We start from the raw sequence: 26599 nt of genomic DNA, 5'->3' as shown, positions 1-26599 counted from the left end.
ATTACTGAAATAGTATAATTGAATAAAATTAGACAAAAATCCTTAAATTTAACAATCTCGAGGAATTTTTAACGACCAACAAAGTTTAGAGGGCACCATTTGATACATGTTAAAATTCATGAGAATGATGCATGTTAAAATTCATGAGAAAAATTACTAATTAGCCGCAAAACAATAATAAAGATAAATTTGTAATAAAAGTGTTATTTTGTATGTAAATTTTTCTAATTTAAAAGGTTATTACAACTCGGGCGAGTTGTGAAACTGACTCGGTGTTCATCCTTGTCAATATCAAACGACGATTGGAGAGTATCGCTTTTCAATCTGAACAAAAGGGGAAAAGCCCAGACACCAAAGATGGGCGAGTCAGCCACCGAAGACGATTTGCTTCTCAAGAATTTCTTCGCTGAAGTCAGCGAAGTTGAGAGAGACAACGAAGTCCTCAGGTACCTATCTCTCTCCTTCTCTTCAATTTTTTGTTCATATCAATTTACCTATAGAAACATGTAATATGTATATAGATATATGTGGTATAGACTATATAGATAATTTTCACTTATGTTATGGCGTTCTTCCATTTGGCCAACTAGGGTTCCCAATCCGATAAAGAGTTTCCTTTATAGAAGCTGATTTTTACTGAATTCGTTGATAATCTTGTGGAGCAGAATCTGATGGGTTGGATAATCTATGAAATTAGGAATTTTAAGGATCCTATATAGCTATTACACAGATTGAATTAGGTTCTGTCTAATTTCCATAGTTGCTGCGTATTTGCCTACTGATACAAAAGATGGATTTTGATGAACATAGTTAGACGACATCTAATTGCAGTGACAACATGGTATATTTTTTTAAGCTTGGAGATTGTGTAATTGACATTTATTTGGATTCACTGCTGAAAAATAGTCGTTATTGATGATGGTATATGGATTATGATCCTTACTCCTTAGGGTGTAAAGGGAATGATGCGTTTCCCTGATTAGTATCTAATTTTTATTTCAATGTATGAGGATTAAGCAAGACATTTCAAAGGCCCTTGCTAAGATTTGTTTTAGGGGTGGGAGGAGGTGGTTTGGGTTGGGGCACTCGTGAGGAAGCATGTTGATTGCTTGTGAATTATTTTCTGTTTTTCATCAATTGAAGTTGTTCGATGTCTATTAGGGTAAAATGTTTCTTGAAAAGCCACAATAGGTGGTTGTTTTATTGAAATGTTAAGGATCCTTTTAGCCAATTAGCTATGTCTGTTTGGGTTTGAATTATAATTTTGTGCTTTTCACTTTAATGTTGTTTTGCTCCTAGTCTATATGGTTGAATAATTGTTATTTTAAACAAATAATAAATTGTAGGATCCTTTCATGCTTCAAGTTAAATCCTTTTGAGTATCTAAACATATCATTTGATTCAACCCCAGAAGATGTGAAAAGGCAGTATCGTAAGGTATTTTATTCTTTCAATTTGAACTATAGTAAATTTTATTTTGATTATTGTTTGCTTATAAGTTTGTCATTTCATTGACAATTCTACTCAAAACATCTGTAGCTATCATTGCTAGTTCACCCTGACAAATGCAAGCATCCTCAGGCCAAGGAAGCATTTGGAGGTGTGTAGCTCTACCTTTCATGCTTTTTTTTTGCGAAGGGTTGGGAATATATTTTATTCTCGATTTGGTTGTTGTTTTTGTGCGGCTTATTGTTTTAGGTCTAATTAAATTATACAGTACATATTTCACGTCGAAAAAATTATAATTGCAAGTTAGAGATTATTTTAAATTCCGAACAGGTGTTTTATTTATGTATATTCTTATTTTCATCCTGTTTTTAATGCTGCCCAAGTAGTCATAATGCATGTAGAAATACATGGGACAAGTTATAAGCTATAACTGGGATAACAGAACAAAAGAAGGGTTATCGAATTTCAGTTGATTTAGAGCAACATGCTGAAAAGATATGCACTAACTTTTGGAAAATCTACTAGTGGGCATAACACGGATGTTATGCTCAACCTTTAAAGCAGTTGGTTGTGACATAAGGGAGTTAAAATGAAATTTGGGGTTTGAACTTTTCCTTGTTAGTTTACACGAGAGTTCACAACCATTTTCCAAGATTTTTATTAGAAAGTCGCAGGTGCCTTGTACTTAAACCCCCTTCACTATTAATTTTCAAACCACCTCCAAATCGACAAAATTTCTACCGTGCACTCATAATTGTCTCTCAAAGAATTTTTTCATTAGCTTTTCAATCTCCTTAACACTGCAGTGGAAGTTTTCAAAAGAGAGAAGTGAGTAACATGGATAATGCTGACTGAATAAGAGTCAACCTTTTTCCTATAGACAATAATCTGTCTTTTGTTCCGACAAACCATTCAGTCGTTTAATTAACCAGACGCACACCACAGCAGGTTTCCCCCTAATTGTAGAAACAAACTTTCCCTTCCATTAAGAAGTTTGAATGTTTTTAATATCATTGTTTCCACCTCCCGAAATGTTTTATCTTGTTGAAATGTTTTATGTTTTCTGCTCTGTATTTTTTCGCATTGCTAAATGTATTTGATTTGTTGTTCATGTACTACAGGGTATTGTTTCCCTCTAAGCTTCATGGGTATAATAGATTTTGTGTAGAACTGTCATTTTACTGCTTATTTCTACTAGCTTTCATGTGTATATTGACATAACATTTTAGGTTTTTATCTGTGTAATTTGAATGCCAGTTTCTGAAAGTGTGGTTAAGTTAAATTTCAGAAGAGTTGCGATGATTAACAAATTAATAGACATCAACTAGTTTTTTTTAAGTTAATTTAAATACTGAGACAAGGTTGTTGGTTTCTTGCAGCATTAGCAAAAGCTCAACAGTTATTACTTGATCAACAAGAAAGGGATTATCTTGTTAGTCAGATTAATGCAGCAAAAGGTCAGTATGATCTTTATTTGTTTGATCACTGTACGATTAAATTTTACCAGATGTAAATCAGAATTTGGTTGGAATATTAAATTTGTTGACGACGGGCTAGTGATTTCGTCAAAGTTTATGAAAAATACAGATCTTATTCTTAGGATGGCCAGAGGTAATTATTTATTAATTTCATTTTACTGGAAACAAAAGTTTCATTAAAAAAGTTGAGATATCATCTAGATTGCAACCTAGAGTGAGAGGATACTGAATTCTAAACCACTCAAACAAAAGACTACACTTACATACATAAGACTATTGCAAATTACTGCCACAACTGCCAATCACTTATAATAAGCACAGAAAAAGATAAATCCTTGAAGTCATTATTATTGAAGATCCATACAGCCACCTCATGCTTAATCATATCCTCAATATAACTCCTGGATTGCCAGAGGTAATTCTGGTAATGAGTCGCCTGGCTTTTTCTCAAATTGTGTTAAATTTAGTGTCTATTCCTGTTGCTGTAGGCTTATCCTTGTATTATGTGTTGGAAGGACCTTATTTTGCCTGTTATGTGAGTTTCAGAAGAACTTAGAGCAAAGAGGAAAAAGCATCTGAGGAAAGATACTGCTTCTAAAATCAAGTCATTCGTAGAAGAGGTATATTCACTTACGCTTTCATCTGTGTTTATATATTTCTCTGAAGATACTTCTCATCTTGAGCTATTTACTGCAACAAATTTATCCATGTTAAAATTTTGACTGTAGAATTAAGAGGTTCAATTCAGCCTAGTTTAAGGTCAAATAGGTTTTGATCTTCTGGTTCAAGGATTTTCTGTCTACTTGTCTGTATTGTTATATTTATTAATAAGACCATTATGTTTCTTGTAAAACAAAAATATGATAACACTATTTGAGTTTTAAGGGGTTTTCATGCCTCTAGATACGGGGGTGCAAATGTGGCTTTTATACCAATTTTGCATTTCACTATTCAGAACTTAATTCAATAAAAAAATGGACAATGAGTTATCTCTAAAATCTTACTAAAAAATCCCTTATGAAGATACACATTCACTGTGAAAGTAATCTTCATTCTCAGACTGTTATCCTTTGCTTCCTTTGTTATATTCTTTATTTAAATTATTTAACTCATTGTTTGCTTCTATTTTCTGCCTCCACTCAAGAGAGATGCAATCCTTTGTTGTTGTTTTTTGGGATCACCGTTACAGTCATAAGTTTGGGAAGAGAGCTACTTACATGCCTTTTGACATGATGCAGGGGAAATATGATCAACAGTATGAACAGTCAGAAGAATTTAAACAAGAACTGAAGTTAAAGGTTAGAGAATTATTAACTGAACAAGAATGGCGGAGAAGAAAAATGCAGATGAGGGTATGTTGAAGTCTTGGCTATTTCCATTATTTTGACTATTGTTTTAAGCATTTAGGCTTTCATGACTTTGATGTTTTGTCTATTTAAATTTAGATATCTGAAGAGGAAGGTAGGCTGAAAAAGGATGAAGAAGAAACCAAAGAGATGTGGAAAAGAAAGCGTGAACATGAGGAGCAGTGGGAAGGAACAAGAGAGAAAAGGGTTTGCTTCTTAACCTCAACATATGTATCTTGCAAAAGGATTATAGTCATACCTTTTATGGCTGCTCTAGTTTCTTGAAATTATATGTTTTGCAAAGAAAATATAAATGAAAGTTATCTGATGAGTTTGTATAGGTTAGAATTGGATTGAGTCATGTCATAATATAGAACAAGTGGAGTGAGTTATTAATATATATTTTTTTAAAGAAAATAATATTAGAAAAATTGATAGTATTACAAATGTGTCTCACCAATGATATATGTAGAGATAGGATTTGTGTTAAATTATTATTATTATTATTATTATTATTAAGGTTATCAAGGATACTAAATTATCTTATTTTAAGTGAATTAATGCCATGCTCATACTAATTGCATGATAAATAGACACATCATTGTTTGCAAGTCCTCTTCAGAATCTGTATCTTGAATTTGTGCTATGTAGTTTCTTCATTCTAATCTATTATCTCCTTTTTCGGTCATCAGGTTTCAAGCTGGAGAGACTTCATGAAAACAGGAAAGAAGGTAACCATTTTACATTTAGCTTTCCTTTTGTATGAGCATTATTTAGTTAATACTTGCAAAGAAAAATGTGGAAATAAAATATGAATCTCTAATTTAATTGAATGTTAATAATGAACTTTCAGGGCAAGAAAGGAGAAATTCGACCTCCGAAGCTCAAGACAGAAGACCCTAACAAATCGTATGTCCAAAGGCCAGTAAAGAAAGGTTAGGTTAATTGATATGGTGAATCAGAAAAGAAAGGTGTAGATGTAGAGAGAAATCTGTATCTGACTGTCTTAAACATGTTTTTAACATATTCTATTTGGATTTGAGTGAGACATGATAAGGTGGATGTCTCTGTGTAGCTTATTGAAACCAAACTCCATGTCAGAATTTAGATTATATTTACTAAAATTTATATATCTTCAGTTTGTATGTTAAGTTGACAAAAAAGGTAAAAGGGGATATAAAATTTTAGCAGCACATTGTTTGTTCAGCAACCAATTTAGTGTTTATTTATTTATTTTTGAAAGGAGAGATCTTCATTCAAAAACACAAAGGAAAAGATAAGTCACCTAATTTTCATGACTGGCTACAAGGGGGGAAGATCCCCATTTCAGCTTTCCTAGGCATAAACCATTGCTCCTCACATGCTGCTGTACACAGTTGGAAGCAAAAAAAGACTTAGCTAATCTATTACAATGAAAAGTATAGTTCGTAATCTCCCATCGAGTCACATCTCCAAGTTGGTCCTCTCCTAACCGCCATCTCAAGGGCCGAGAGACACGCCTCAGCCTCCAATTAGAGGGTCTGGGAATGGGACCAACTTGGCTTTAGGCCAAAGTAGTTGTCCCTGGTGGTCTCTCCCAACAACACTACCCATTATCAACCCCTACTGCCACATCACAATCCATTGGAGGCAAGGACTAACCATCAGAGCACATTTCACAAAGCAAGCATTAACAGAATTAACAAAATCAACAAACTTGTTAGTTTTATAGTTACTGATTAAATCATTTCTAGCATACAAATTGTATCAACAACTATAGAGACATAGAGGAGTTCGCCCCATGCTTATCTAAATTCTACAGGAATTTAACCCAATTCTATATACCAGTCCCACTCAATATAAGGAATTAGCCACCAAGGTGAGGCTCTCTATACGTGAGAGGCAAACTTCCAATTAATAAACAGGTGCACCATGGTCTCCTCTCCATCACCATAAATCAAGTATGTGACATCTTCAATTGGAATGCAAGCACCAAAGATCTCTCTTAACGCTATTGGATCTTTTTGACTGGATACCTCTTTACGTAAGTTTTGATACACTCATTAGTTTTTTTGCAATCTAAGGTATATGTAATAAATCTTTGCGAGATAGAGTAAAGAGCTGGTTCCAGTATGAGAAATTAATAAGGCGTTACCATATCCAATAATCGATCGCTTTTTACCACCATATGGAATGTGTTGGGTCAACTGGTTTGGATCCGCAGTGACGTGGCTATTGGCTCCACTATTTACAAACCAATCTTCATGGTCGATAACCTCAGGTGTTGTAACAAAAGCACTTGGATTGCCAGATTTAGAATGAGTTTGAGTGTTTGGTTTATTATGAGGGTCACTCCCCATGAATGATTCATCATAGTGATTGTATCATATAACTGCTGAAGACTTGGCAAGTTAGGCGGCCATGGTTGTTAGAGTTTCTTCCACCTCTACCACGAAGTCTACTACCATTTCCTCAATAACCTCCATGACCTATATTGTGGCAGCTAGAAGATTGATTTGGTTGTTGTTTGGGTGGATTCTGTTGTGGTTGAGGTTTTTTTTTTTTTTTTTTTTTTTTTTTTTTTTTAAATGTTGGAAGATGGGGCTATGAGTAACTTTGTGTCGGAGCTGTGAGTAATCATCCTAGTTGACTGTCAATGCTGAGAAAAACATCTTGAGGCTCCAGGCAGGTTATGGAAGCACCTTGTCCTCAAGCTGAACCATAATGGTGAGGTAATTTGGACCAAGACCATGCAAAACATTAGTAAGTAAATGTGATTTAGGATAGGGGTCACCTGCTATTGCGAGTGTATTTGCCCATGTCTGCATATGTCAAAGGTAGGGAGCCATAGTCATGTTCTCTTTCTGAGTTGTTTACAACCAGGTGCATGTGACATCAACTATTCCTTTGAATATGCTCAATATCTCAAGCGTAAAGATTAAGGAGGCGTTTGGTTGGGAGGAATGATAATATAGGAATAGGAATGAGAATGGGAATGAGAATAGGAATAGGAATGGAATAAAATTTAAAATGCATAAAAAAATTGATAAAAAAATAATTAATTTTTTTTTCTTGTTACATTGGAATGGTCATTCCTTCCTTTTTAAAATGGAATAGCCATTCCACCAAAATGGTGGAAAGAGCATTCCATTGGAATGCCATTCCAATACTTTAAAATGCAACCAAACAAAGGAATGGAATGAAAATTGTTTCATTTCCATTCCATTCCATTTCATTACCTCCAACCAAACGCCACCTAAGGGTAGATGTGCAGCCCATCATTTCGGATGTTATGGCTTCAATCATTGAGCCATAAAGTTAGCCCATAAGAAACCGGTTCACTGATGATCCAAGCCTCATAATCTAGATTTGGACCTTGTTTAGAAGAGGTTGTACCATCACTAGTTGGATTGGTTACGGGAATAAACTTAGGAGGACACAATGTTGTTCCATTTAGGAAACCACCAAGATGATGGCCACCATTACGCGCCGAAGGGTGAAGTTATTACAGTCCAACTCCACAACGAAGCATTGGCTAAGAGTGCTGCCGAAAGGAGATATTGGTGCTAGTTGACTGCTAGGGGCAGAGGAGGAGCTCTGTTTGGTTGCTGAAGATTGTATAGTTAGGTGCATGTAGTGCCATCTCAAAACTAATTGGCAATGAGAGGAGTAGCCCATGCATCTTATATATGGTGTTATCTTTCCACACTTTAGTAATGTGGATCTCTCTAACCTCAACCCTTAAGATGGTGACTATTTTTTGCTCACCAATCTTAGACGACTCGATCACAAGTGACACATTTGGCCCACCGAATCACAAGTAGATTTTTTTGGTTCGTCTTTTTGGACCAACGAAACTTGGCTTACAACGACACTTTCTGGCTCACTATCCCCAAATTATAAACTGCTTTTTTTGGCTCGTCTTTTTGGACCGGTTCTTAGATTTGGATTAGATACTCGTTAGATTTTTATTTAGCTTTAATACTATGTTAGAATTTCGGGATTGTATGGAAGGTGCATGAGGTTCTATCTCAAAATTAATTGGAAGGAGTAACACATGTATGCATCTTATATATAATGTTATCTTTTCACACTTTAAAAATGTAAAACTCTTGTTGAATGTGCAAGTTCATGATGAAGGCGAAGTGAGTACACTACATCAAATAGTTGGAAATAAAAGTGTAACACTCAACCAAAAGCTTGTAACGAGTTAGGCCCATAATTACTTAACCTGTTAGACCCTATATTTATATGTATAAACTGAAATATATGTATGTATATATAAAATGCGGAATAAACAAATATATACACTATATAACTTTAGGATCGAAATACCTCCAGCCATTGAATCTTGAGCTTCAAATCCACATAAGTTTTGATCTGCAAAGGAAACTGATTGATGTGGGTAATCGGGCTTCCTCGCTCTCTCAACTCTCTTTAGATGGAATTTGCTGTTATGAACAGAATGAGTGAGGAGCTCGGGGACCGAGACCCTATATTTATAGGTGAGATACTCCATCAGTATCTGTGCCACATTAATTGTCAGAATATTTTGACAATTAATTCAGGAAATCAAATCAGGTAATGAATATAGAAATCTGACCATATATAGAATATTACGTAATTGATTCTGTCCAGATTCAATGAATATAAAATATTTATTTATCAGAATCAATAATATTATTTTATTTCCTTAATTAGAAATATTCTAATATAACCGCCATGATCTGGTGGAAGATTGTATGTAAATTCTTTTTGTCATCCTAAAAGGAAGATAATTATGTTAAAATGAAGGACCCTCTTCCTATATTAAAACAAATTGAGTAAAAAAACTCAAGCCAACTATCATAATTATATTTTTATCCAAGATGTTACATGGCGCTTATTATCATCATCATTATCTAGAAAGAAACTAAGACTTGGATAAAGTATATTGAGACATAGTAGACATAATATTCATATCAATATATATTAATATCAGGTATAATATTGGACCCAACAGAACTGAAAGGCATGGCTATAATAGTGCTAGCAATAACAGTAGTACTAGCAAGTAGTGTAGTGGTGTCTTATCATAACTAATCACACTTATTACCTAGCTAGTTATTGCCAATAGTTTGTTGGCTGTTTGGTTGACAAAGATCTTCCAACATCATTTAGTTGTAGTTGTTATGTTCATGTTTATTGACTTTCCACCACTCATTTTATTACAACTTTTATGGTCATGTCTCTTTGCCTTTCTCTTGTCTAATAACAGTGTTATTGATCAGTAAGATTCCCTTAAATATTGCATTACTAACAATAATAATATAACAAGACCATTTGTCTTTTATCCTAGCTAGTTAATTTATGTACCTTATCTATATAATTATGATCACATCACAGGATCCCATTGTATAAAATTCAAGTAATTTATTCCCTTATGTAAAAATAATTTATAAGTAATAATAATGAGACATACTACATCAATAATTTATAGATGGCATTTTGTTATGTGGTTCAGCTAATTTGTTCTTCAAATCTCATGTTTATATTCGCATTCAAATTAATGGTAAAGCCTCACCTCACTTTCCCTAGCAGCTCGTTCATAATTTTGTTAATTGATTTTTATGTATGTATATACTATATAACTAGACTAATAAAGTTTTGTTGCATAAGCTTTTTTATTGTTTCTTTCTTTTTATGTCTATATATGCCATTTTTACGTGTGCACCTAATTAATTACTATTTTTTTTCTTTGTTACTTTTTGATGGAAATCTTCAGAAGGATTTTGCATGTTATATAATTTCAAGAAATAACCAAGCGAATTATAGTGTATAAACACTCACACGAATAATTAAACAAATTAATATATATGTGCACTACCAAAAAAAAGTTATATTAGTAACAATATAAATTTTTATGACTAAATCTAATTTTTTATTAATAGAAAAAATTATTTGTAATTAAAATATAGTATTTAAATACAAGTTGTTACTAATTTAGTTTTAGTCACAACAAGTATTGTGACTAAAACTACATTTAGTCACAACAAAGTATAATTTTTGTGACTAATATATTTAGTCACGAATATTTTAACCATAGCATAACAATGATAATTTATAATTAGTCACAACTTTTATTATAACTAAAAGTATATAATTTTTTGTAGTGGTACTGTTATCCCAATTTTTACCCACTGGACGTGGTATTGCTTATGTGATCTAAAATCAGCGCCATGTGGCAACACAACTCACCAACAAGAAGTTCAAGTCAGCACCTCAGCCAATGGGGACCATAACACTCAAACGGGACAACAAGTGACAGACCAGCTGCTTCAAAGGAGCTAGCCAGCCGCCCTTGCCTCTAAGGGAGGACCCTCCACTGGTTCCTCCTACTAAAGGAAGGACTCATGGGCGACAACACTCAGGAATAACAATTGAATCTCATCTCTGGTATTATGTTGGAGAGAAAGGACTAGGAGTTGGCGAGCCCCATGTGGACTTGAGAGAAGATCTCAAGTTAGTCGGACTTAGAGAAGCCATCGACCAAGCTAGCCTAACTGAATAACCATGTGCCGCTGATTGCGATGTATTCGCTCAGTAGAGACGTGAATTCTTGAGGTGGATGGATGACCAAGAGTACATCCTTCGATCTCACCAAGCAGAGCTTAATCACTGCAATAGAGAGGCTAGTGACCTGATAAGGTAGTTCAACCAGAAAATTGATGGAAGAGGCCGAGATTTCAATAGAGATTCACTAAAAGGAAGACTGGTTGATAGATCTTGGAAGATCTATCGAAAAACTAACCAACTTGGTTCCTGTTACGATAATTATGAACAATACGCAAGTGCACGTAATCAAGTAGTAAACTCACGCAGGTGAGGTCGAACCACAGGGAATTGAACTGAATACCACTAAATTAGACTTATGATTCTATTTGGTAGATAAATAATTTTGATAGATTTTGAAATAAAGAAAAACAAGAAAATTAAAGAAAGCAATAAAGGTGTTTAATCAAGGATGAGATATTAGGGAAAAGAATCCTGTTGATTTAATTACCTAGTTGTTAATGCTAATTACTATTCTCTTTCTCAATGTGAATGACAGATTATAAAAATTAACTTAACTCTTTTCAGATCTTTTAGGTCCTAAATCACATGTTATCTAATCATCTCTGAGATAGATTAATATATAATCAGCATTAAGCAATAATGTAAATGTCACAAAGGCTATGCAAATACTTTCGTTTCACATCAAAACCTAGTTTATCCAATTTTAGCATTCCTAATTCTCACTTTTCAGATTTTGAATTAGGATCATAGAACATGTAGAAGGTGATCAATCTTAAACATGTAATTAAACACAAATATGGATAAATTCACAATCAAGAAAGGAGAAATAGCAATTATCATTAACCAAAAGTAATTTCAATCAACATTCATCATCTCCCTAAATAGGAGTTTAGTTCATAAAATCCATAATAACATCCATAATCAAAACTAGAACAGAAATTAACACAGAAATTAAGAGTTTAAGAAAGAACTAGTTGGTGATTGCATTCCGGATCGCCACCATTGCTTCCTCTGGCTCCTTCTTTCACTTTTGGGTCCAATTTCTGTCTCCTTTCCTTCTAAAACACGAGCCCCTTAAATAGAAATTAGGGTTGCTACCTTTGAAAAAGTCAAAAACTGCCCAAAAATCTCGTTTTTCGCCCCTAGTCGCGACTACATAAAGTCTAGTCGCGACCATAGGAAAAATACAAAAAATATGCTCGCTGCCTGGCTCCTAGTCGCGACCATGGTCTCGACCATGAAAAAGGGTCGCGACCATGGAAAGTGGTGGTCGCGAACTACTGAAGCAAAATTTGACAGCTTCAGCATCTTTCAGTAAAATGTACATAACTTTTACATACAAACTCCAAATGAGTTAATTCAAGATGCGTTGGAAAGAAGAAAAAGAAATCTAAAACTTTTATGTTTTGACTTTTTCCAAAATCTGATCAGAGTATAGTCAAATTTAAGATTTAAGTTTCAGCTTTATTTTCTTGTAGAATTTTCTCTATTCTATAGATTGTTGTTTTCCGAAATTTGATCAATTTATACATTCCAAGTATGAAACCTGAAACCAAAGAAAACAAGCGTAATTCTATTCCAAGTATAATAATAAAGAAGGAAAACAACTATAAAAAAGTGACCCAAAACGTAGGCTAAAAATAGCCTAACAGTTCCTCAGGGACTAGGACATATCTTCTCTTGACAGAGGGAGGACAGACCTTGCCACAAAGGCCAAATGGCGAGAGCAGCCAGATCCCAATAACCAACAGCATGGGTGGCTAGCCAGGGATCTCAAGCTCAGCAACAACCCCCGTCATTAGGGGTGTGCAGAAAGTCATCCAATTCAATTACAACCGACCGGTCTAATAGAATCGAATATCTAATCATAATTGTATCAGATCAGATGTAAATTTCAGAAATCCAATCGGATTGGATCGGTTGTTGGATGAGACATCCGATCCAATGGATAACTGACCAAACCGATCCAATTATCATCCAATTATATTTATATATTTTTAAAATACATTTATAATTTTATATATTTAATATATTTTATTTAAAAATATATATTAATTGATTTAATATACACTTAACACATGAGATTAAAGAAAAAAAAAATCTTAGATCTAAAATATTAGTATCTATCTTTCTAAATGCTAATAAAATTTTCAATGTGTATTGAATAAATTTTATTTTTTAGCGGTTTTAGTATGAGATCATGAGAATTAAGTTAGATTAAGCTAATGTTTATTATGTATGTTGGATTATAAAGTTTTAATTTTTTTTTATATATATATTTTTTTCCTTTTTAATGAAATTAACTTAAATGGTAGTTAAAATAGATTGGATTGATCCAATCTAATCTAATAAAAAACCAGTCAATACATCTAATGGTTGGAACCGATCCAATCCAATACATCTATTGGATCAGATTGAATCGGATGACTCAATTGGATTGGATTGGATCGGATGACAAAATTCAATATCCAATAAATAATTGGATTGGATTGGTTGGGTACAAATCCATTGGATGTGATCCAATGAACACCCCTACCCGACATCCAGCCTTTGGCCGGCCAACCACCTGTAGGAGTCCCTTTGGCCGACTAAAGGGGAGCACACCCTCCCCGAGGGGAGTGAGCCATTCAAAGGTCAATCTTCAATTGACATGGACCAGGAATGGGTAGAAACAACCAAAGCAACCATTTCAGAAATGAGATTAATCACTTCAGGTACTTAGATCCACCAAACTCTAGTAACTAGTGTGATCTACCTCCTGTCAATGCATTAACAACATTAGCAAATCAAGGAATTATGGGCAGCCAGACACTGCCTGATGTAGGTTTAGACGGCCATGGACAGTTTCCTAGTGTAGGCCTGGCCGTCCAGAGCCAACACCCCTACCTGGGAGTGGCCGACCAGGGTTTGTAATACAAAATAGGTCTAGCCGACCTCCATAATACATTCTATCAGAGTATGGTCGACCAGACCTTGCCACGTCAGAATCTGCAACCCCTCCATGCAAGGCCAATTAGTCAAATCCCTATAGCAATAGATCCTTTTGTGCAAGCACAGTTGGACCAACTAAGGGACATGATTCAGGGCATAGCTAGTCTAAAACCTTCAGATCTTGAACTAGACCGGTCAAGGGTATCACCATTCTTGGCATATATAAATGCCTTACCTTTGCTAAAATTTAAGATACCAGTATGAAAGATGTATACTAGACAAGAAGACCCATTGGCGCATATCAAGTACTTCGAGATGTAGCTCAATCTCTAGATAATTACTGGTGATGTGCAATGTCGCATATTCCCAGCCACTTTATTAGAAACAACTTAGCAATGGTACTTTACACTTGCCTTAGGAAGGTTCAATTCTTGGGTCGAGTTCTCTTAAGATTTTTACACACAATTCTCATCCTCAAGACTTGTACCATCGTAGCTAGAAGACCTTGTCAAAGTCAAATAACAATAATGGGAACCTTTGAAGGATTACATCTAGAGGTTCATGGTTGAGGCCATAAAAGTCAAAGGCCTTACAAAAGAGGGCCGATATATGGCCATACTGGGGGGCATACTCCCATTGAGTGACTTCTAGGAAGATATCCAAGGATCTCAACCAACAACATGAAGGAGTTCCTCGATAAAGCTGATTGCTTTATCAAACTCGAAGAAGCTATACGACAGACCCAAATAGGACATGCCAACAACATGTAGTCATAAGATATCCTGCAGTCTCATGACCTACCAGGAGCACAAGCAAACACCAATAACTCTGCCCAAACCTCTAGTGGTAAGAACACTAGAAACAAGCGCAACAAGCTCTAGGAGAAATAGTGGAAAAAAAGGGAAGTTTAACACTTCTTGCATGCTACGAAACTAGAAGGACAAGGAGGAGAAGTATACATGCTTCCCCCTCCTTACAAAGGAGCCTGAGACCATCTTCATGGCCACTCAGGGAACAGTCCCTTATAGAAAGCCCTTTCCCATCAAAAAGGAATTGAGCAAGAGGGACATGTCGATGTTCTATCAGTTCCACAACGACTTTGGCCATGACACCAATGTGTGTCAGAATTTTAAATGTGAGATTGAATATCTCATAAGGCGAAGAAATCTCCACCTACGTTGTTATGTGCAGAACGACCAAACTCAAGCACAAGGTGCCCAGAATGGAGATTCAATGCCACCACCAATAGCATGACACTTAGGGATTATCATTGGTGGACACCACATTACAGGTGAGACCATCAAAGCTAGAGAGCACTATGCTCAAACACTTTGTCACGAGCCTAAAAGCAACATCCTGGCAGTAAAAAAAAGGGGTACTAAGCAATCAAAGCTTGGACAACCACGATCACTTTTACAAAAGGAGACGATGCTCAAGTTAGTTTCTTGCACAACGACTCCCTAGTCATCACTGCGTAAATCGAGAACATGACTGTAGAAAGATGCATGGTGGAAGATGGAGCCTCCTCCAACATTCTTTTCAAGTAAACATATGTAAAGATGGGGCTCTAACTCACCGACCTAACACCCTGCAATCAAGTGATGTATGGCTTCTTTGGCCAAGGCATTGCGCCCATCGGGTATATCAGGTTACCCCTCATCGTTCAAGAAAATCCAATAACCAGAATTTTGATGGCACAGTTAATCGTAATCGACGTTCCTTCAGCCTTCAATGCCATGATAGGTTGACCAGCCCTAAATGAGTTGAAGGCAGTAACATCCATCTACCACCTATGCCTCAAATTTCCAACAAGGCATGGGGTAGGATGTTTGAGGGGAGACCAACAATCTGCCCATCACTGTTACAACTTGGCCCTGTCCAAAGCGAAGAAAGAAAAGATGCCCATCACTGCTACAACTTGGCCTTGTCCAAAGCGAAGAAAGAAAAGATGCCCATCTAGAGCTCTAAAGAAGAACCCCACAAAGGGCAATAAAGTCCAACCAAAAGCGGGGACGCATACATAGATTCTCGCTTTGGGGCTCCTGTAGACAGCTTCAGACCTGTAGAAGAGTTAGAAGAAGTGGAGGTTGATCCCACTTCTCAAACAAGAAGACTGAAGATGGGGAAAGGTCTAGTCCAGAAATAAAATCACTATTGATACAATTTCTAAGGATAAACCTGTACCTTTTCGCTTGGTCACATGGAGACATGGTCGGCATCGACCCTTCTGTGATGACCCATGCTCTCAACATTGATCCAAACATCTGACCTATTCAATAGAAAAGGAGGCTGTTGGACAAGGAACGCACCCAAGTTCTTAAAGATAAAGTCGAGAGGCTATGGGCCCACGACTTCATAATAGAGGCATTCTATCCACTTTGGGTATCTAACCCACTACAGGTGCCCAAACCCAATAAAAAGCGGAGAGTGCATCGAATTCACCAACCTGAACAAAGCATGTCCAAAGGATTGCTTTGTTGCTTCCCAAAATTGACCAGCTTATAGGTGCCATGAAATCTTGAGTTTCATGGACGCGTATTGAGGTTACAACCAAATAAAGATGTATTCGCCAAGCACACAAGCTTCATGACAGCCTTAGGACTGTACTACTACAAAGTCATGCCCTTTGGGTTAAAAAATATAGGGGCCACATATTAGAGGCTTGTGAACAAAATGTTCAAAGATCTTATCGGCCGCAACATGGAGGTGTATGTGAACGACCAACTTGTCAAGTCCAAAAAGGCTGGGGGCACGTGGTGGACTTAGACGAATGCTTCAAAAATCCTCCACAGCTACAACATGAAGCTTAACCCCCTCAAATATTTTTTCGAAGTAGGCTCAAGTAAATTCCTTGGTTTCATAGTCAATGCCAAGAGAATAGAAGCAAATCAGTATCAAAGTACAACACTGGCCGGCCAGCCTCTCCTTGAGGCTTCCATGACCATCTAGCCCCTCAAAGATACATCCATGGCCGGTTAGCCCTATGCAATAAATTCCCTGGTCGACTAGCTTACAAAAGTGCCAGAAAATGAACAAAGCTAAAATTATAACTTACCAAAGAAAGATCTTGAAGGCCAGTGGAGTGGTGCATGTCTGGCTCGACATCATCAAGCTCCTTGAGCTCCTCATCCATGAAAGAAAAAGCTCTCTCTAGGCGTCTATGGGCTACTTCCATAGCCCTCTGCCTAGGACCTGAACCTAATCCTTGCTTGGGCCTCTGGGCACCCTAGCTCGTAAGCCATCCCCTCCTAGCAGGAGGACCATCTATCATGGACTGCCCAGCTGGTGTAGGCCCTAGTGGAGGAGGAGGCAGAGAGGATTTAATAGCATCTCCACCACGAGAGGTTCGGGCCACCTTGGCCCTCAGTCAACTCGAAGGCTCATCAAAAGGTCCCCCAGCAAGGCCTTTCAATCTAAAAGACATATCTGCAAAAAAAAAATAGTAAAGTCAGAAAGCAAGTCATAAATATTCAATGCAAACAAGAATGTGAAAGATGGTGCTATCAACTATCAAATACCATCATCCTCAGAAAAGGAACTATCAGAATGCTCAAAAACCACCTTGCCCTTGCCTCTAGACTTAGGTAGGGGTGAGTAGAACCCTCAGAAGCCTGGCCTCCAGGCTTGATCTAGAGAGAAGCATCACCAACTAAACCCCCACTGCCAAGCGTCAATAGAAGGCCCTCTCTCTCCTCTCCAAATTTTGAGCTATACGAGAAAAAGATACATCATCGTCCAAGTCAGGAACTTGTCCATCTCTAGTTTAAGCTCCCTCTACAAATAGGGATCCCACAACTCTAGGAGCAGGAGGGTACAAACCATACTTCTGGAAGTTGGCCACATTGGTTAACCTGAATATGTTTATCTTCTCCACGGAAAGAGACAAGATGTCCTTCGCCCTCTCCCTCATATGCAATGTGGGGATAAAGCGTTTGAAGAATGGTACCCACTAGAACTTGTAGTGTTCAATCCTCTAAATGCCCAAGCAATAAAGTACTTCTTGGCGTACCCACCAACTTTTGACATGGCTACGCTATTGGTGTCACCTAACCACTGGTGGCTGACCTGACTAAAGTAGAAGTACCCAGTCCTATTTTACTTAGGAGCAGACTTCAAATCAAAATAATATCCGATCTCATAAGAAGTAGGCTGAGGCCAGCCTAGCTCCCTATATAAAATAAACATCGCCGAAAGGTACTTGATACTTTTTGGAGTGATTTGAAGTAAGCAATAATGTCTCAGAAGTATGGATGAAGCGACAACACTGCTCCCTACTCAATATGATGTTCTGACCAAGCCAACCAACCAAGGGGAAGCCGGTGCACACGGTAATCTCTAGGAGGTATCTCACAATGGACACTCATTACTAAAACACTAGCAAGTACCTTGCTAAAAGCATCATTAGAAAGGGTAAAAGCAAGAGAGACCAACTGTCTCCCTATGACCTTGCATCTAGAATCTCAGGCTCTAAAGACTGAATCAGGACATGATCTAAGCCTAACACTGAAGGCTCACCAAGCTTGTTCAGCGAATCGCCATTGGCATCGTAACGATCCAAAGGGCAATTGGAGAGGACAATACAAGTTCTGTATCTCCTTGTCTTGGCTGGTGTGACCTCCTCAAGATCAGACTCAATATCAGGGCTCTCAGCCTTTTAGTCAACCTCAGGCACTTCCGCCTGGTCAACCTCTGGATCAACATCAACATGAGGCTGAGTAGCCTCCTCAACAATCCTGACTCGACCCCTTGTAGCCACCCCTGGCTACATGGGGGTCACATGGAGGCGCTCTACGAAAAACCTGTTTCATTCTAGTCATAATCACAAGATGACTGAGGGACCTACGCGACTGTCACCTCCCCTATCCAACACCCAAAACCTGCATAAAAGTGTTAAGGGGAGGTGAGCAACTTGACAAAGCTACAAACACATTCTATTTAACAGTACCTAAGGGTACTTTTTAGGTAAATCACAATGTACAACGTCAATCATCGACCAAGTATCGTCCTAAGTACACAAACTTAGACATATGGTAAGTCTTAAATTATATAGTTGACAATAATAGACTCACTACCAAGCCTTATACAGAGTTCTCAAGGGGAACCACACATAGAACTACAACTGTATATGCCTCCAAGGCTGTCACGGGACCCTAGTTGAGGTCATCAGAGGGTGTAAAATTGGCTACCCGCTTGGAGCCTTGGCCTTGGTCGGCCAGGATTCCAAGTCTTAGAGGCCGGCCAGGCCCCATGACCCAGGCTAAGGCCGGCCAGGAATCCATTTTCCAGGCATAGGCTGGCCAGCCCATGGGGCACACCCCCTAATAGCCACCCTTGGTCGGCCAGGTCTCAAACAAGACCTCATTGGTCGGCTAGGACCTATATGGATCCGAACGTGTTTTTTCAAAAACTCAAACACGTTTTTCGTGTTCTTCGTGACTCAAAGAGCCAAGAATCACAATAAAGGTCAGATTCATATCTTTTTCGTCTAGAAATCACACATTATGTATCCTAAGGCTATGATGCAAATCAAAATACTAAAAGGACAACGATCTAAGATAGGAATCAAAAGATATGTGAAGCAAAGAATAATGTTCATGTATTCATGGAAAAATCAATCAAATCAAATGAAATAGCAGAAATTGAAAGCTTACCCACAATAAGAAATCGTTGAAGACGAAGATGAGAAGCTTGGATTGTTGAAATGACACAAAAATCTAAGGAGAATGACACTTGGGTTCGACCCTCTATCGAGAAGGATGAGCTTCTTCAAATGTAAATTTCTAAAAGAAGTAAAAGTAAAAAGTGAAAAGAGTTTTTCCCCAAAATCACTTATATAGTACATATGAGACCCCTTTCCTTCACTTGCTTCACCTACATAACAAAAATACAAAAAAAGCAGACCGTTTGCTACAGCAAATGAGATCAGACAGTCAAGGTAAAGTATTTCAAAAGGCTAAAAATGCAGCAACTTTTATTCAACAAAGGCTACATCAGTTCCAACTGCACAAATCTAACTGGTAAGTCCCTATCCGTACAGATTTTCACACAGAGACTCAGGGGGAAAACGTTATCTCGATTTTTGCCCACCTGACGTGGCATTGCTTACATGGACAAAATTAGCGCCACGTGGTAGTACAACTCACTAACAAGAAGTCTAAGTCAGTACATCAGCCAACGGGGACCCCGACACTCAAACGGGACATCAAGTGAAAGATCAGCTTGCTCACAGAAGCTGACAGGCCACCCTTGGCTAGCCCTATGGTCTGTTAGCCTTTGGAAAACACCAACACCGACCAGCTTGCTCCCTGTAGGTGTCTGGCTGGCCAGGAGAAGACCTCATAGGATTTTCTGTATAATTCTACACGTGGGCTGCGAGTTGGGCTGCAAATTGGGCCCTAATAGTCCAATATAAAACAGCTGGAGAATATCTATGTTTAAGGGTATTTTTGATCTTTTGTAATTAACTAATTTAATATACAAATATCTAAGGATTTTAGTTGTAAATTAGGGTTTAGGCTTTCCTATATAAAGGTCTCAACTCTAACCTAGAAAGGCGAAGTCTCTAAGTCTCATTCTAGCCTCCAAGTGATAAAGTTCTAAGCCTAAGTCTGATAACTCTCTCTCTTACACGTCCATACAAGCATTCTCAACACTTGAGATTTGCCAGCCTTGATTCCTACTTTGTATCTTCAAGGGAGTTATATCAGATCTCACCTAAAGTGATCTGAATAGTATTATCCCTTAGTATCAATATAACTAAAAGAAGAGTAGGTTATTCCCTGTTATTAAAGAAGACCAAACTTCTATAATAATTATGTGTGTTTTTTACATTCTTATTCTAATTATGTAACATGTAACAAATATTAGATTCATACAATCTGTTGACTATTTTTTGAGATTAACAATACCCATTCAAACCTGTGATTTATATATATATATATACTAGAAGAAAGTTACGTGCAAGACACGTATATTTAGTTTTATGTTAGGTGTTCTATAATTTAATTAAGAAAGATTCAATAAATAATCATATAATTTAAAATGATTTAAAAACTAATTTTAATTAGTGTGTGGGGTTATTTAAAAATCAATACTGAAAAGTCAAATTTAAAATTTGCAGAAAGAGAAGAGGAGAATGGAGATTAGCTTGAAATATATTTAAAAAATAATAATGCTACACACTTACTATGGACACTTAACTCGAGCCGGTAATAATAAAATTATAAAGAATAAGGGTAGCAGACATATAACTGGACATATGAAAGAAAGAATATAAAAAACAAGAAATATGATAGCTTCCAAATAATATTATAACAAAGCAATGCTCTCCAAATTTATCTTAATATCATTCTTCTCTTGAAGCCTCTCATCAATCTCATAGCACTCCATGATAGATTCAACAAAATATATGTGTTTATGTATATTTATTTTGAGCAAATCAGTAAACATATATTTTCAACAAATTAATCCGATAAACTCAAGATCCACATATATATATACATAACTAAGTATTCAAATACAATTGTAAAATCTAAACTTAAAACAAAATCAAATGGACAATTCATGCTCAACTAAAGCTATATATATACTGTTATGATTACATCAACCCAAATATTCTTACTTGCTATAACCGAATTATAAAAATTAAAAAGTATAATTTGAGATATATAGACTAAAATCATCCAAATAAACAAATAAATTAGTTACACATAGAATTATAAATGATACTTTTTTTAGAGTGTGTTTGAAGCTTATGTGAAATTTTTTGGATCTCTTCACTACTATTTTTTATCTCTGTTTTTTTTTTTGTATAAATATATATGTATATAGAAAATTTATATTAAAAAAATGAAAAATATACGTACATATATTTTATTGTTGTTAATTAAATTTAAAATAGTATAGTAATAGAAAAAATTTAGAAATTAAATTTTTATTATGAATTTTTATTTATTTTAAATAATTAACTTTAATAAAAAAAAGTTAGAAAAAATGAGAACGTATATATATATTTTGTTGGTTTTAATTAAATTCAAAATAGGATAATAAATTTATGGTTTAAATAATATAATATTGTATATATATAAATAATATCAGTCCAAATATCAAATATCAGTTTAAATGGGATTTGTTTTATTTCTATTTTATTATTTTATTATATATAAATAATATTTTATTATTTTATTAAATATAAATAAAAAGTTACCCCATGAATTTCTCATAAACTAAGAATTCAGTTATATAGACCCACTTTATATAGAATAGATATATATATATATTCAGGGGTACAAGTGTAAATTTTTTAATGGGGTTGAGCACGGACCCATAACTCATGAACCCGTTCAGACCAGATTCTAATCGGTGTACATCCTCTCTCATACTCATACTTATACATAAGCAAAATCAAAAGCTTAACTAAACAAGTAATATTTTAATTTATGAGTTAAACAACAAATAAACTTTTGAAAACTAAATTATTGGAAGATTTAATTTTCACTCACACATCAAATCAATTAAATTAAATGAAAGTAGAAATAAAAATAGAATCATCAAGAATAATAAGAGTCGGTGGTTTCCTAATATTATTTGTAGATATATCCATAAATTGAAGCATACGCGTTTTTTTTCTCCCAAAATGGTGAGGGGCATTCATTCTTAATGTCGAGTGTCGGCCATTATATATTTTCAATTTTATATAATTAAGTGAAACTAAATTGTGGGAAATTCAATTAATGAATGCATATAGTTATGCATGAGATGAGAATATGTAGCTTAGGGCGGACCAACAAAGAGGCGAGATGGGACAGTCGTCTTTTGAACAAAAAATTAGAAAAAATATATGTATATTTTAGTTAGTTATAACATATATTTTTAAATAAAATTAATATTTATAAACATAAAACAATTTTGATATAATGATAAAGTTAATTTTTACACATAATGGACATCATGAGTTCTAATCCAACATAAGCATATTTAGTATTTGCATTTTACTTTTTGAACCTCTACTATTTTTGTTTTTACTTTCCACTACATATTTACATCAACTTTTAACATGTTACTATAAAAAATTGCTACTTTTAGTGAAACTTTTTAGTAACAACATAGATTTTTTGTGACTAAATATGACTTTTAGTCACGACAAAATATTACTTGTGACTAAAATATAATATTTAGATACAAGTTGTCACTAATTTATTTTTAATCACAACAAGTATTATAACTAAAAGTACATTTAGTCACAATAAATTTTAATTTTTGTGATTAATACTTTTAGCCATGGAACTTTTAGTCACAACATAAGAATAATAATTTATAATTATTTACAACTTTTTTACTTTTAATCACAAATTTTGTTAAAACTAAAAATAACTTTTTTTTTGTAATGTGTTATATAATGTAGAAAAGAGAGACGTCCTCCCCCACTTCAAAAAAATAAAAAGTGGCTCTACTCAACTTAAATTCTAAGTCTGCCACTGTATTTAGCAACCATATAATAAAACATAATATTCAGGGTATGTTGTTATTTTTTAACCTTAATTATCTCTAGATCAATCTCAGCTCTCAGATCAAATAAGTTCCTCATCTAACGGTTGCCATACATCACGTAATAGATTCTGTGAAAGTACAATCTCACGATAAAATCATATCCCTAAAAATATATATATATATATATGTATATGTAATGAATTGATTCATTGAGAGAATAATTATTGTTTCACTTAAAGTAGTACGTAGGATATATAAATAGTAAGAGAGAATCCAACAATATATAACTAATATGTATATGGTTGTGGTTAATCTATATAGTTTTCACGTACGTAAATTGATTAGACATGTCATGGAAGTGATATCCAACTTTATACTTAACAATATATTTATATATAATTAATAATTTCCCAATTGATAAAAATAATAAAAAAAAATTGTACAAAAAAGCATTTGAAAAGATAAGAAGAGAAGAATAGTAGTACTATTTTATAATAGTAAATTAGTGATGATATATAATAACTTCTATATTAGGCTACCAAAAAAATTATTCTACTTTACTTGTTTTTGTTTACTCTTTTTAATCTTCCACTAGTACGTACTGCTTAGCTAGAATGCAAATTAAAAGAATCTTAGGGTGTGTCGTAAGAAGAGATCGAAGAGAATATTACAGTTTTAGGTAATTAATAAATTAGTCACACGCATATGCTGCAGAATTTAGAATTACAGTTTTTAATCCAAATTTGTCTTCTTTTCTGGAATAAATAACAGTACAGTACTTCTATATATATATTCTTTTACTTAATTACTAATTTTATTTAGGAAAATTATTCATATACTATTTTTTTTAACCATTTTTTCTTTTAAATTTACAGTTTGGATTTCTAAAGTGGTTGCAGGGCTAGTTGCAATAAGGGTTTCTATACGATCTTTTTGTTGCAATTTAGGTTGCAGCGCTAGTTGCAATAGAGGTTTCAGTGTAGAATTTCGTAAAAATACAAAAAAAAAAAAAAAAAAAATTGAAATGTAAAAATAAAAAAACCCCTTTTATTTATACAATTTGTTTTTATACAAATAAATTACTATAGTATTATTACTCAAAATTTAATTTAACTATAGGAAACAAGCTGGTTTTCGCGTGCCATTGTATTTTGTTTAGTAATATTTTTTATGATTAATATTTAGTGATAATTTTAATATTTTCTATATATTTATTTTAATAATATTAATTAGTAACAAATTTATTAAATTTGTATTATTTTATATCACTACAATTTTTATTTTTATTTTTAGTCACAATAAAATTTGTGATTAAAAGTAAAAAAGTTACGACGAATTATAAATTTTCATTCCTATGTTATGACTAAAGAGTCCGTGACTAACTGTATTAATCACAAAAATTATAATTTGTTGTGACTAAATGTATTTTTATAGTCACAATATTAAACTAAATCAGTGACAATTTGTATCTAAATACTAAATTTTAATTACAATTAACTTTTTATTGTTATTAAAAGTCACATTTAGTCACAAAAATATTATATTGTGACAATTTTTCACTAAAAATAATTGTTTTAATTTAATTCATAATATTTGCAATAAAAAGTTGTAACAAATATTAATATAATAATTTTTTCAACAATTTCTACATTACCCCGTGTTAATTTGCACGTGTTAATTGATAATTGTTTATTACTTTGTAAAACTCCAAAGATGGTTTAAAAGTTATATTATCAATAGTTTTTTTTTTCTTTTTTAGAAAGCTAATAAATAATTTTCAATTGTATGTTTTTAAGCAGCTGGGTTAGATGGTGATGTTTATTTTTTTTTTAATTTTTTGTTAAGAGATGGTGATGTTTATTAGATATAGACAGAATAATTATATTCATTCGTTCATTTCATTCAACAGAATAAAAACAAAACTTTAATACATTTTCTGAAATTCTAAACTCAGTATCTACGTAAACAATCTTCCCTAAAATAACCGCGTTAACGAAAATGGCACACGTGTAAACCAATACACACTACAAGAGAGTGAGTCCAAGAAATAATATACCTAAATTCGGGAAAAAATTACATGGTATACCCACTTTATTTTATTTGTTTTAATTTTTACCTTTATTTTCATATCTTTTAAGATATACTTACTTTTAGAGATGATGTGCTTATTATAGTCTTTACATAAATGAAAATTATGTACTACACTTCAGTAAAAGGTAAGGATATATTAAACAATTCACTTATAAAAGTGGATAGATTTTAATTAAATAAAATATAAAAGTATTTTTGATTAATTGATAAAAAAAAAGAGTATTCCTCGACTTATTTCCAAATTCGGCTAGGCTGGCCACAACCACCCCCACCGCTCCCTTCCCCATCATTGTGGGCTTAAAAGGACTCTTCAGTGGGGGCCCAAAATGTTTAAAAGGCCCATGGACCACGATGACTCTAAAACCTTATGCCAATCCTCATCCAACGCGTGTCCATCTTATTCCTTATCCACGTGGCAGCCTGTGATTTGTTAATTTGGGCTCTCATCTCAATTATATGAAATAATAATAATAATAATAATAATGAATCCAAAAAGCTGGCAAAAAGTAAAGAAATGACTAAGTGGACGATGGTTTTGAACCAATGAAAAGGTAGAACCACAACACATTACACTATGAGTAGTGAATAGTGATTAGATTTAGGAGGAGCGATGTAACATTATTTGAACATGTTCTTCTAAAGAGCATAAAAAATGAATATGAAAAAAAAAGCCGAATGTGCTTTTCTTAATTGGGAATAAATAATAATTATTACACTGAATGAAAATAATTACTGCTTTCTAAAAATCTAAATATATACTCTTTTCCATTTGTAAAATAAGAGAACAATTTTTTTTGCATTTGGTCAAATTCATTTTTTCCAAAATATCTCAAAACTAATGCCATCTAGCTATGACATAACTCTTATTCATTGATATGTGTAGCCACATATTTAGTATATTTAGATATTATACTATATGTTAGTACTATCTTTTATTATCAGAATTTTAATTTTATTGATTGCATTTTAGAAATTTCAATTTCTCTTAATCATTGTTATGTTACTAAAAAATTTATATAATGAATTGGAAAAAATTATGCAAAGTACTCGTATAATTTTTTATGGATTAAGCTATAACTTGTGAAGTTTAAATTAAGATTGAATTTTTCTAAAGGAGTATCGAATTAATAATGCATCATAAATACTTTTAATTTTTCTACTTCAATCTTTTTATACAATTTTTTTTTTTTAGAAAATCTAAGAGCATGTTTGGTATTGTTTTCTGTTTTTTGTTTTCAAAAAATTGTTTTTAGAAATGAGAACAAAAAATAGTTTTTGAAG

At 34.2% G+C, this 26599-nt stretch overlaps 1 protein-coding gene across 1 annotated transcript; it reads left to right on the top strand.

Annotated features, from left to right (window-relative positions):
* The first annotated feature begins 216 nt into the window (after positions 1-216).
* On the top strand, positions 217-5466 carry LOC115719655 (uncharacterized). The gene is made up of 9 exons (XM_030648775.2): positions 217-446; positions 1347-1437; positions 1540-1600; positions 2829-2906; positions 3474-3547; positions 4166-4279; positions 4373-4480; positions 4966-5004; positions 5127-5466. The coding sequence occupies exons 1-9, from the start codon at positions 358-360 to the stop codon at positions 5211-5213; spliced, it is 741 nt and encodes a 246-aa protein (XP_030504635.1). The 5' UTR covers positions 217-357; the 3' UTR covers positions 5214-5466.
* The last annotated feature ends 21133 nt before the right edge of the window (positions 5467-26599 follow it).

Source organism: Cannabis sativa, chromosome 2 (assembly GCF_029168945.1).
Source record: "Cannabis sativa cultivar Pink pepper isolate KNU-18-1 chromosome 2, ASM2916894v1, whole genome shotgun sequence".
Lineage (NCBI taxonomy): Eukaryota > Viridiplantae > Streptophyta > Magnoliopsida > Rosales > Cannabaceae > Cannabis > Cannabis sativa.
The sequence above is the reverse complement of the archived record's forward strand: the minus strand, read 5'-3'. Positions and strand labels throughout refer to the sequence as shown.